Source organism: Saimiri boliviensis, chromosome 7 (genome assembly GCF_048565385.1).
Source record: "Saimiri boliviensis isolate mSaiBol1 chromosome 7, mSaiBol1.pri, whole genome shotgun sequence".
NCBI lineage: Eukaryota > Metazoa > Chordata > Mammalia > Primates > Cebidae > Saimiri > Saimiri boliviensis.
This window is the reverse complement of record NC_133455.1, coordinates 21,127,082-21,140,799: the sequence shown is the minus strand read 5'-3', so window position 1 is coordinate 21,140,799 and position 13,718 is coordinate 21,127,082. Positions and strand designations below refer to the sequence as shown.

The 13,718-nt window shown below is 41.6% G+C and overlaps 1 protein-coding gene across 2 annotated transcripts in view; it reads right to left on the bottom strand.

The window, feature by feature from the left end:
• The window catches only part of NAA25 (N-alpha-acetyltransferase 25, NatB auxiliary subunit), an 84,059-nt gene that overhangs the window by 30,492 nt on the left and 39,849 nt on the right, over window positions 1-13,718 (bottom strand). For both annotated transcript variants that reach the window (XM_039472330.2, XM_074402213.1), the window contains 4 exons: window positions 12,754-12,923; window positions 11,498-11,610; window positions 3,910-4,117; window positions 3,013-3,102 (listed from right to left, as the gene is read on the bottom strand). In XM_039472330.2, coding sequence (XP_039328264.2) covers window positions 3,013-3,102; window positions 3,910-4,117; window positions 11,498-11,610; window positions 12,754-12,923 — 581 coding nt within the window. The remainder of the gene's footprint in view (window positions 1-3,012; window positions 3,103-3,909; window positions 4,118-11,497; window positions 11,611-12,753; window positions 12,924-13,718) is intronic.

Here is a 13,718-nt window from a genome sequence, read left to right as displayed (position 1 = left end):
GACTAGAGTGACCTGTTATGGTGCCATGGCACTGCAGCCTGGATGAGAGAGTGAGACCCTGACTCAAAAAAAAAAAGGGGGGGCTTTCAGAAAAAATATTTGAGAGCATCAACTTCCTAAAGCACTCAATCCTTTCGAATTCAAATCAATCTCTTTTTTTTTTTTTTTTTTTTTTTGAGATGGAGTTTCGCTCTTGTTACCCAGGCTGGAGTGCAATGGCGCGATCTCGGCTCACCGCAACCTCCGCCTCCTGGGTTCAGGCAATTCTCCTGCCTCAGCCTCCTGAGTAGCTGGGATTACAGGCATGCGCCACCATGCCCAGCTAATTTTTTGTGTTTTTTTAGTAGAGACGGGGTTTCACCATGTAGACCAGGATAGTCTCGATCTCTTGACCTTGTGATCCATCCGCCTCAGCCTCCCAAAGTGCTGAAATTACAGGCTTGAGCCACCGCGCCCAGCCAAATCAATCTCTTTCAATGCCCTCTTCAACTTTCCAGTTCTGCCTGGTCCACCTTGAATAATGACTATGACTGTGACCGGAGTACTTCAACATCCCTTTCACTGACTTCAAGAAGCCCTGCCTCTTTACAAGATCTACAATTGCATTTTACAAATGATTCTCATTTATTTGTCTGCACCGCAGGATTTGGGACAATTTACGTTTTTTCTCTCTGCCCTCCACTTCTCTCATCTATAAAACTGTGACAGTAACTGTATTATTAAAATGTTTAAATTGGCCAGGGGCTCATGCCTGTAATGTCAGAACTCTGGGAGGCCAAGGCGGGTGGATCCTACAAGGTCAGGAGTTCAACACCAGCCTGACCAACATGGTAAAACCCCATCTCTACCAAAAATACAAAAATTAGCCAGGAGTGATGGTGTGCACCTGTAATCCCAGCTACTCAGGAGGCTGAAGCAGGAGAATCACTTGAACCTGGGAGGCGGAGATTGCAGTGAGCAAGATCACACCACTGCATTCCAGCTCGGAAGACAGAGGAAGACTCCGTCTCAAAAAAAAAATAAAAATAAAAAAATAAAAAAATAAAAAAAAAATATATATATATATAATGTTTAAATTAGTTAATTTGTATAAAGTGCTTTCATATGTCTGATGATCAACCGTCTGTTGTTACTATAATCATATGGTCACATACCTTGCTCAAAATAAGAGACTAGCAAAGCCATAATCACTATTGGTGAGAACAGTGGTAGGCATAAGTAAGAAAGGCTGACTGTGTGGGGACCAAATTACTAAGTGACCAACTCATTCATGTTTTTATGTTTAAATGACTTTTGCTGCCCTATGTAGCCTCATGAATCTAGGGGCTCAAATAACAAGTTCTCTGATGACAAGGATTTAATTCTCATCCCTGGTACAATATAGTGCAACAAGTACTACCTGCTGGGCGTAGTACTTGGGATTACACGCCTATAATCCCAGCACTTTGGGAGGCCGAAGCTAAAAATACAAAAACTTGCCAGGCATGGTGGCATGTGCTTATAATTTCAGCAACTCTGGAGGCTGAGGCATGAGAATCACTTGAACCCAGGAGGCGGAAGTTGCAGTGAGCAGAGATCACACCACTGCACTCCAGCCTGGGCAACAACGGCGAAACTCCATCTCAAAAAAAAGCAAACCTGAGTGCTCTGTGAAATGATCCATGAGGGCGGGAGTTGTGTTCATCTTGCTCACCACTGTCTCCTAGCCCTTTGTTTCTTCTATAGTTTATCCTTGTGAAAAATACACAATAAGGACCTAAAGTTATTTTTTTCTCCAAAATCACTAATGAGACAAAATGTCAGGGGGTGAGACCTAAAGAAAAGGCAATCCTAAAATCATTTGCTGAATCATCCTTCTCTTCCCCAATCATTCACAATGCTTCCTTTACCATGTCTTATATTTTTGTCTTAAGTGAGACAAACTGTATTCCAGAAAGAATGCATTTTCCTAGATATAAAATTTTTTTAAGTGAATAAAAAAGGATATTCTGTTCCATAGGCCTGTACGTGCATTTTTTTTTTTTTGAGACAGAGTCTTGCTCTGTCACCAGGCTCACTCCCACCACTGCCTCCTGGGTCCAAGCAATTCTCATGCCTCAGCCTTCCAATTAGCTGGGATTACAGGCATGCACCACCACACCCAGCTAATTTTTGTATTTTTAGTAGATATATACATGTACAGGACAGGCACACTGGTTCACACCTGTAATCCCAGCATTTTGGGAGGCTGAGACAGGTGGATCACAAGGCCAGGAGATCAAGACCGTCCTGGTCAACATGGTGAAACCCCACCTCTACTAAAAAAAAAAAAAAAAAAAAAAATTAGCCAGGCGTGGTGGCGTGCGCCTGTAATCCCAGCTACTTGGGAGGATGAGGCAGGAGAATCGCTTGAGCCCAGGAGATGGAGGTTGCAGTGAGCCAAGATCGTGCCACTGCACTCCAGCCTGGCGACAGAGCAAGACTCCGTCTCAAAACAAAAAAAGAAACAAACAAACAGAACAGACATCCATTCATTTAACATTATCCTGGTTACAGGGGTATAAACTGGAGACAGGTTTTTGTTTTAATTTTGAGATGGAGTCTTGCTCTGTCCCCCAGGCTGGAGTGCAGTGGCACGACCTCAGCTCACTACAACCTCCACCTCCTGAGTTCAAGCTGTTCTACTTCAGCCTCCTGAACAGCTGGGACTACAAGCATGTGTCAAGACACCCGGCTAACTTTTATATTTTTAGTAGAGATGACATTTCGCCATGTTGGTCAGACTGGTCTTGAACTCCTGACCTCAGGTGACCCACCTGCCTCAGCCTTCCAAAGTGCTGGGATTACAGGCATGAGCCACCGCACCTGGCCAAGACAGGTTTTTCTAGAAGTACCCTAGAAATGGCAAGAAAAGTAGAACCTAAACGAATAAATCAAATTTGTGGACTGTGTAATTAGTCTAAGGAAAGAATGTAGTACTTATAATCAAAAGAAGCAAAAATGAAAAGTTGAACTGAAAGCACTGTTACTTACCTGTTTCCCTCCATACATCAATAAGCACATGAACAGCAAGGAGACAGTAATAGTCAGAAAATTGCAATTCTGTTTTCAAACAGGTTTTCCCTATAGGGGGAAAAAAATCATATCTATTTTAACATTTGTTCAACTATTACTGATCCCAAAGGAGTTTTTAAAAGCAGGAAAGTGACAGGAGGGAGAAGAGGAAAAGTAAAGTAAGAATAAGTACTAGGAGAAAAATATAAGCCACGAATCAAAGGGTTCAAAAGAAGGTGAGACCACACTCAACTGGAATAGAAGGTAGGGTTCCAGAGCAGAGGTGGTATCCATGATGATCCCAAAGGGAGAGAAGGAAAATTTGAAGGAGGTTGAGGTGAAGAAAGTAACATAAGCCAAACGCCATGTATAACTAAATTCACACTGAGCTCCTGACTTTAATTCTTTGAACTATAGAGAAATACTGACATTTATAGTCAGACAATTTATATGTCTATCACATATATCTAGCAAAGGCTACACCCATCTGAAGATCATCTATGTCTAAAGTAAATAATTATCTTACAATTTACAATATTCCTTTTGTTCACTTACAATCTGTATATTAAGAATATTTAGGCCTACAGGCAGAAAATGTGATAATTATCACAAACTATGCAATCTATATGGACCCCAATCTAATAAAAAGTTAATTCATCAGATAAAGAAAAACATAGACAATTGAAAGCCAATGAGAATTATTTAAAACTCCAGGCTTAAGAAAGGCTTTACATCATATTACTTAGATGGTCTTCCCAGACAAAATATTCTCCTTATAAAATTCATTAAAAGAGGGTGCTACAGGTGCTTAAAAAACTGACTTCTAAGTCTTAGTGTAGATCAGGGAACTACTGCACATTTTGAATGGTTGCTCACCAAATTCTAGTCCATGCTGGTACCTTAACATCAATTCTCTGACCACACTCAATTTCTGATTTTTATCCATGGTGTGGTACAAGCCAAGTAACCTCGTCAGCTGCACCACACACAAATGTTGCTGCAGAGCTCTGATGTCAGCAGGCAGTGCCAGCTTATCCTCTGTTGGTGTCGACAAAGGAACAACTCCAAGTAACTGATTAATAAACTGCAAAGTGGGGAAAAAAGGAGCAAAGGTCTCAAAACACAACTAGTCTTCAGTAGGCCATCATTAACAGAAATAGAAATGGTCTAGAAAAAGACATCGAGAAAAAACCAAAAACTAAAATTCCTTTCGTATGCCATTTTCTATCTACCAAAATAGCTAAAATGAAAAAATTTATGACAGCACACAACACTGGTGAAGCTCCAATGAAACTGGCACACTCACTCATTACTGGCCAAAAGTATTTGTCTATACATGTACTACAGGCAGTGAAAGATTTTTAAAATTCTGAAAATGTTCAATAACTTATAGCATATTAATATGATATATATTGTAGCAATGAAAACATTTTATTAGGAAGACTATACAAAAGAGCAGATTACCAAAAACTAAACAAAAAATTTTTAATCTGTAATTACACTCATAAATAAATTCTGAAAGGAAAGGTTATACATGGAAAGAAATTATTTATCTCGTCAGTGACCCTAAATTTTTCTTAATTGAACTTTTTACTATAATTATAGATTCACATTCAGCTATAAGAAATAACAGAGATCCATGTACCATTCATCCAGTTTCTCCCAAAGGTTATATCTTGCCTTAATATGTTTTTCATCCTTTAAATTTGGATAAAAATTAAAACAAAAAAACCCCACGTACCAGTTCTAGTTATTTATTTCTTAAATACATGCTTATTTTTCTCTCACTTCTAAAATCCTATTAAGATGCCAGTAAGGAATTTAAAAAAAGAATAGACCAGGTGTGGTAGCTCACGCCTGTAATCCCAGCACTTTGGAAGGCCAAGGCAAGCAGATGACTTGAGGCCAGGAGTTCAAGACCAGCTGGGACAACATGGTGAAACTCCATCTCTACTAAAAATACCAAAAAAAAAATACAAAAAAAAATTTAGCCAGGCATGGTGGCGCACACCTATAATCCCAGCTACTCAGGATGCTGAGGCAGGAGAATCACGTGAACCCAGGAGGCAGAGGTTGCAGTGAGCCAAGACTGCTCTACTGCACTGCAGGCCTGGGCAACAAAGCAAAGACTCCATCTCAGAAAAAAAAAAAAAAATTAAAAAAGAAAAAGAATAAACCCAAGATCAAGAATATGTGAAGAGGCCAGGAGCGGTGGCTCAGGCTATAATCCCAGCACTTTGGGAGGCAGAGGTGGGAAGATCACTTGAGCTCAGGAGTTCAAGATCAGCCTGGGCACATAGTGAGACCTCATCTCTACTAAAAAAAAAAAAATAGATATATACATAGATTAGATAGATAGACAGATAGAGACACACAGACACACACACACACACACACACACACACACACACAGCCAGGCATAGTGGTGGTGCATGTCTGTAATGTCTGTAGTCCCGGCTACTGAAGAGGCTGAGACAGGAGGATGACTTGAGCCCAGGAATTTGAGGCTGCAGTGAGCCATCACAGCACCATTACACTCCAGCCTGGGTGACACAGCGAGACCCTTTCTCAAAAGAAAAAAAAAATGTGTCAAGAAATGAGAGATGACAGCAAAAAAAATCATTACCTGATTTCAAAAGATACAAGAATAGATGGTAAGAAATAACCAACTTACATTGTCAAGAACACTGAAATCTAATAGTATGCAATGAGGAGGACCTCAATAACCAGGAAGCCACTCCAGTCAAAGAACCTTGGAAGAGGCCGGGCACAGTGGCTCACGACTGTAATCCCAGCACTTCAGGGGGCTGAGGTGGGCAGATCACCAAGTCAAGAGATCGAGACCATCCTGGCCAACACAGCGAAACCCCGTCTCTACTAAAATTACAAAAAAATGCCGGGCGCGGTGGCTCAAGCCTGTAATCCCAGCACTTTGGGAGGCTGAGGCGGGTGGATCACGAGGTCAAGAGATCGAGACCATCCTGGTCAACATGGTGAAACCCCGTCTCTACTAAAAATACAAAAAATTAGCTGGGCGTGGTGGCGCATGCCTGTAATCCCAGCTACTCAGGAGGCTGAGGCAGGAGAATTGCCTGAACCCAGGAGGCAGAGGTTGCGGTGAGCCGAGACCACGCCATTGCACTCCAGCCTGGGTAACAAGAGCGAAACTCCGTCTCAAAAAAAAAAAAAATTACAAAAAAATTAGCCAGGTGTGGTGGCATGTGCCTGTGGTCCCAGCTACTCGGGAAGCTGAGGTGGAAGAATCACTTCAACCCAGAAGGTGAAGATTCTAGTGAGCCAAGATTGGGTCACTGCATTCCAGCCTGGTGACAGAGCAAGACTCCATCCCAAAAAAAAAAAAGAATTTTGGAAGAGTCAAGAAACCAAAGGCACCAGGTATTCCTAAAGGATAAGGTGCTGGTGGGAATGAAATAGAATATATTAATTTCTAAAACGTTAGGCCCCTCCCAAAGTTCACAGATGGAATTCCTAAGCGTGAGTAGAACAGCCTGGGTTTTACAGCCATAAAAATCTGAACCAGAGATACAGAATCAGAGACAGCAGTCATAGCTGAAAACAGGGGAATAAATGAAATTTGCTGATTCAGTGATAATTCCAGCCTCCCACTCTATACTCCCAACCATATCCCAGAATGCTATCAGCCAAATGTATAAGTTCCTAAACAGATAGTGGCAAACAGGCTCTATGGAAAGCATTTCTTACACTGGTAAAGAAAGGGGTAGAAAGGACAGAATCTCATGCTTTATCCTAAGTATATAAGAAGGAAATTGAGATGTTATAAACAACTAATTGCCTTCCACCGAAGGGCACCAAGAGATTAAGACCATAATTGTAAAAATAAATTGTTAAATAAGCCAATAATTTACAAATATGAAGGAGAATAAAATAATTTAGTTGAAAGTGATTTGCATGTGTTGAGCTGGAACACAAAGAGTGACTACTGCCTTTCAACATAAGCCTTGTGATACTATTTAACTTTTTCAGTTTTACACAGTACATGTATTTCTTCTTTTTTTGGGTGGCGGGGAGTGGTCTCACTATGCTCCAGGCTGGACTCAAGCAATCCTCCTGCTTCAGCCTCCTGAGTAGCTGTGACTATAGGTGAGTCCCACTGCACCCAGCTCCAATACATGTAATTTTTTGATACAAATTTTTTAAAAATTGCTTTGAAGAATGTCATGAGAAAAAGAAAAAAATTTTTTTTAATTAAAATTAAATCTCACTCATCCTGCAGTGTCACATCTAATTTGCCTCAATTTGTCTATAAGCATATTAATTTTAATCATTATGATCAGATATATATTCCATACTTTTAGCAAACTGCAGCACTGATTTTCATGTTTTTGTTGTTGTTTTTGAGATGGAGTCTCACTCTGTCACCCAGGCTGGAGTGTAGTGGTGCAATCTCGGTTGACTGCAATCTCTGCCTCCCAGGTTCAAGCAATTCTCCACGTTGGTCAGGGTGGTCTCGAACTCCTGACCTCAAGTTGCCCACCTCAGCCTCCCAAAGTGCTGGGATTACAGACGTGAGCCACTGTGCCAGGCCATAATTTTCACGTTTTTGATTAAATGCCTGTATAGTTTCTACTGCCAGTTCTTCTGTTCTTGCAAGCCATTAGCTATGTTTACTGCTGCCTTCTTTAGTGAGTGCAAAATAAAAATCTTCCTGATAAGGTTTTGTTACACAACAATCTGCTCATTCTTTATTTTAGTCTGTACAGTTTTATTGTTGTGCAAAAAATTTCCTTACAAACTAGAATTGGCTGGGCGCAGTGTCTCATGCCTGCAATCCCAGTACTCTGGGAGGACGAGGCGGGGGGATCACCTGAGGCCAAGAGTTTGAGACCAGCCTGGCCAACATGCTGACACCCCGTCTCTACTAAAAATACAAAAATTAGCCAGATGTGGTGGCATACACCTGTAATCCCAGCTACTTGGGAGACTCAGGCAGGAGAATCACTTGAACCTGGGAGGCGGAGGTTGCAGTGAGCCAATATCATGCCACTATACTCCAGCCTAGGTGACAGAGAAAGATTCCATCTCAAAAAAAAAAATAGAAAGAAAGAAAAAGAAAAAAAAGAACCAGAATCATTTGATTGTTTAGCTAAAACCCCAAAGCAAAGGGAACAAAAGATTAGAACATCACCCAATGTAAGCCATTTCAGGATAACTGGACTCACTGGCTCACTCTTAGGGGCTAGTCAGACTTCAGAAAGATTTGGTTCCTAGTTTTTTAGAACAATTCTCAGCTTGAACCCACTTGGACAGTTGATAATCCTCTGACAAACATACTTGCTGAGTGGCAGGCTATTTTAGCTACTGAAGTCATCCTACAGTCAAAAAGTAGCAGCAAAATTACCTCTCTCAAGTAAAATTTACCTAGACTTGGACTATAAATTCAATGGAAGAGCTTTAAATCCTTATTCTCACAAAACAGTGACTAGAGCTTATCACTGCTAGTATTCCAGCAGGGGTCATCTTAATAGAAGATTCTTACTATGTGGGATCACATGAGATGACCTAAGATTTTCAAACATACCAATGAAGTAGAGCTGCACAGAAAAGGTTACTGGTACTAGATTGACAGTAGCAAACCTTTATGAACCTCAGCTAAAAGCAGCAAAGTGTTCCTTTAATGCAGCCCCACCATTTGATGCTTCAACTTGCTAGATTGTAAGCACTGTGAGACAGGATCAGTTATTCCCTTCTCTTAGGGCAGGCGTCCCCAAACTACGGCCCTCATCCCCAAACTACGGCCCTCGGGCCGCATGCGGTCCCCTGAGGCCATTTATCCAGCTCCCTGCAGCACTTCAGGAAGGGGCACCTCTTTCATTGATGGTCAGTGAGAGGAGCACAGTATGTGGCGGCCCTCCAATGGTCTGAGGGTGAACTGGCCCCCTGTGTAAAAAGTTTGGGGACGCCTATCTTAGGGCTTAGCACACAATATGCTCAACAAACACTCAATGAATGAATCCCTCCCACATGGTTTATCTACATTCTGCTTCAATCCCTCCAGCAATGTGAAGCTTACACACAGTACTTGAAAGAATTCTCACTACCAAGAAAGATCCTTTTCTCAGTGAGCCAAATTCTGAGCTCCCTGTAGAACTTCTTGCTGGTGGTCCCTGTCTTCCTCCCTCTTCTAAAGACAGCTTTTCATATGCTTTCAAATCCTCCTACAACCCATAACTCTCCTTTCTGGATGTGCTACAATTTATCCAGAAACTTCCAGGGTTGGTCTGAGCCATGTAACCACAGCAACTCAAACAGAGCTCTCCTAAACCAACGTGATGGGCGACAGTCATTTCAGAACCCCAGAGAGCACTGGTTATTTACCAGTTGGGGAATGCACTGATCCATCTGCCCAAATGTATAACCCCACGTCTGCCAAAGTATTGAACCTTCATGGACTAAAACTGTGGTCATTAAAAAAATACTCTAATTATATCCACTGTGCTCCCAATGTACTTCATTCATTTCACGTGGGGACAATGGAAGGCTTTCTGGAAGAATGGATGGTCGAAGCCCTGTCACAGAAAGACTTCCAATCTTCCCAACCTGGCCAACATGGTGAAACCCCATCTCTACTAAAAATACAAAAATTATACAGGCATGGTAGTACACCAATAATCCCAGCTACCTGGGAGGTTGAGGCAGGAGAATCCCTTGAACCAGGACACAGAGGTTGCAGTGAGCAGAGATTACACCACCGCACTCCAGCCTGGGCAACAGAGCGAGAGCAAGACCATGTCTCAGAAAAAAAAAAAAAGAAAAGAAACAAGACATTAGAAGGAAACACCACTAGACTTTAAAATGTAAACTTTGTGCTGCAGAATTTCATCAATAGGATGAAAGAACAAACTATAGACTGGGAGAATACATTTGAAACCACATATCTGAAAAGGAACTTGTATCTAGGATATATAAAGAACTCTGCAAACTCAACAGTAGGGAACACTTATTTATTTTATAGAACAAAGCATTGCCCAATTCTCAAAAATTAAAAAAAAAAAAAAAGGGCCAGGCACAGTGGCTCACACCTATACTACCAGCAATTTGGGAGGCTGAGGCAGGTGGATCACTTGAGGTCAGAAGAGTTCAAGACCAGCTGGCAAACATGGCAAAACCCTGTCTCTAACTAAAAATAGAAAAATTAGCCAGGCATGGTGGTATGTGCCTGTAGTCCCAGCTACTCAGGAGGCTGAGGCACAAGAATCACTGGAATCCAGGAGGCGGAGGTTGTAGTAAGCCTGGGCCAGAGAGTAAGACCCTGTCTCCAAAAAAAAAAAAAAGAAAAGAAAAAAATTTAATAAAAGGAATCATACTATGTGTAACTTCTGAGATTGGCTAATTTCACTCAGCTAAATGCCTGCAGAGTCATCCATCTGGTTGCTGTGATCTTGGCTCACTACAACCTCTGTCTCCTGGATTCAAGTGATTATCTCATCTCAGCCTCCTACATAACTGGGAATATAGGCGCTCACCACCATGCCTGGCTAATTATTTTGTATTTTTAGTGGAGACAAGTTTCCACCATATTGGCCAGGCTGGTCTAGAACTCCTGACCTCAAGTGATCCGCCAGCCTGGGTCTCCCAAAGTGCTGGGATTACAGGTGTAAGCCACTGTGCCCAGACTCTTTCCCCCCCCGCCTTTTTTTTTTTTTTTTAAAGAGACAAGAGTTTCACTGTGTCACCCAGACTAGAGTGCAGTGGCATGATTACAGCTCACTGCAGACTCAAACTCCTGGGCTCAAGCGATCCTGCCGCCTCAGTCTCCCAAGTAGCTGGGAACTATAGGCACACACAATAGTACCTGGCTCTACTTCACAATCATAAAATGACAAAATTATAAAGATGAAAAACATAGTGGCTGCCCAGAATACAGATGGGCGAGGGGGAGGTGGCTACGGTAGAGTGGGATTCTGGTGCTGGTGGGACTGTTCTGTATTTTGACTATGGTAGTAATTGCACAAATCCCTATGTGCCAAATACTGCACTAAATCCATACACACACACCCAACACACATAAAAGTCAGTGCATACAAAACTGGCAAAAACTGAGTAAGTTCAACAGATTACAGCAATAGTAATTTCCTAATTATATGACACTGTAATTGTGCAAGATGTTGCCATTGGAACAAAACAGATGAAGGATATGAGATCTGTGTTATTTCCTCCAACTACAAGTAAATCCATGATTATCTCAAAACAGTCAAAAAAAAGAAGAATCCATCATCTATTAGGGATTTACTCCCACTGTGATTTAAACAGAAACTATGCCTTCAATATAATAACACACAGAGTACTTAGCTTGACAGGGCAGTTATCATTCAATCTCATGATCATCAATTCCACACATTTTAGAAAAGAAACTCAAACATTTAACCTCTGTGTTTCAATAAATAGAGGAACCCAACAAACTTCTAAACTGTACAGTACTTACTTTTGTACACTGTGCAGCAGGTAAGAGGTCAACAAACACCTTAAGGTCTGTAAAACAACAAGGTTTATCGCCAAACTTTTTAAAATACTGGAACATTAATTCTTCTGGATCACCTGCGGGATGCAGAACAAAATCACTCTATTATTCATGAACAGAAGCAATTTCTATTTAAGTGAGAATCTAATTTGAAAACATTCATTTCAATTAAAACAAATTTTGCTTGCGGCTGGTCCCAAGATAGTGGGTTATCTCAACTGCTTGTTCAGTTACTGACTGAACTCACTGTTCTACTCTTTCCCCCTTTTGACCACCACTGCATCTCACTAATCTTTAAAAAAAAAAAAAAGGCTGGATAGAGTGGCTCACACCTGTAATCCTAGCACTTTGGGAGGCCAAGGTGGACAATCACTTGAAGTCAGGAGTTCAAGACAAGCCTGGCAACATGGTAAAACCCATCTCTACTACAAATACAAAAATTAGCCAGGTGTGGTAGCACATGCTTGTAATACCAGCTGCTCCAGAGGATAAGGCAAAGGATCGTTTGAACCCAGAAGGTAAAGACTGCAGTGAGCCAAGATGATGCCACTGCACTTCAGCCCAGGTAACAGAGCAAGATAAAATTAAATTAAAAATTATAAAATAGGCCAGGCACAGTGGCTCAGGCCTGTAATTCCAGCACTTTGGGAGGCCAAGGCAGGAGGATCACCAGAGGTTAGGAGTTCAAGACCAGCCTGGCCAACATGAAGAAACTCTGTCTCTACTAAAAATACAAAAAATTAGCCAGGCGTGGTGGTGCCCACCTGTAATCCCAGATACTTGGAAGGCTAAGACAGGGGAATAAGCTTGAACCCAGGAGGCAGAGGTTGTAGTGAGGAGAGATTATGCCACTGCAGTCCAGCCTGGGCGACAGACGAAGACTTCATCTCAAAACAACAACAAAAAAAAAAAACACTGTAAGCTAGGCCAGGTGCAGTGCATCATGCCTGTAATCCTAGCACTTCAAGAGGCTGAGGTAGGCAGATCACTTGAGGCCAGGGGTTAAAGACCAGCCTGGGCAACATGGCAAAACCTCATCTCATCTGCCCAAAGCCACTGTGCCCACCCTCTTTTTTTTTTTTTTTTTTTTAAGAGACAGGGTCTATGAAGACATTTGTTTCCCAAACATGACTGAGTCACTGTAGGTCTCAAATAATGAATATAGCATTTGGGCATAAAGGGCATTCTCCAAGCTTCCCAGGTATCATACAGTTTCTTACCGAGTTTGTACTCATCATTACAACCTTGACTTCGTAAGCGCCTAATCAGCTCCAATTTAGCTAGATGTGGGCCTCGGAGATGGCGAGAACTTTTAGATTCTTCCATTATCCGATCTTCTATAAACTTCACAGCTTCTTCTGCAGAATAATGTACTTCTCCTTCTAAAGAGCTGAGGAGAAGCACATGAAAAAAGTATTTTATTGCCTCTATTATCCTTCCCAAAGCTTAAAGTCAAGCCAAACTCATTTAAAAAAAAAAAAGAAAGAAAGAAAAACCACTCTGATAATTATAAAATAATATGAACAGGAATAATAAAGAACTATGAATATATTCTAACAGACAACATAAGATTACTCAGTTTTAGCATTTGATTACTGCAGCATAACTAACTACTTCACCTTTTTTTAAAAAAATGAATAGTTTTGTATATATAAAATATTGCCTGGCAGGGCATGGTTGCTCACATCTGTAATCCCAGCACTTTAGGAGGCTAAGACGGGCAGATGATTTGAGGTCAGAAGTTTGAGACCAGCCTGGCCAACACAGTGAAACCCCGTCTCCACTAAAAGTACAAAAAATTAGCCGGGCGTGGTAGCACACCCCTGTGGTCCCTGCTACTCAGGAAGCTGAGGCAGGAGAATCGTTTGGACCCAGGAGGCAGAGGTTGCAGTGAGCCAAGAGCACACCATTGCACTCCAGCCTGGGTGACAGAGCGAGACTCCATCTCAAAAAAAAAAAAAAAAAAAAAGGAAATATTGCCTAATAAAAATATAAAGTTGGGTGTGGTGGCTCGCACCTGAAATACCAAGCACTTTGGGAGGCTGAGGTAAGAGTACTGCTCGGGCCCATGAGGTTAAGACCAGCCTAGGCAATACATGGAGACTCCATCTCTACAAAAAAATTTAAAAATCATCCAAGTGTAGTGATGCACACCTGTACTCCCAGCTACCTGGGAGGATGATGT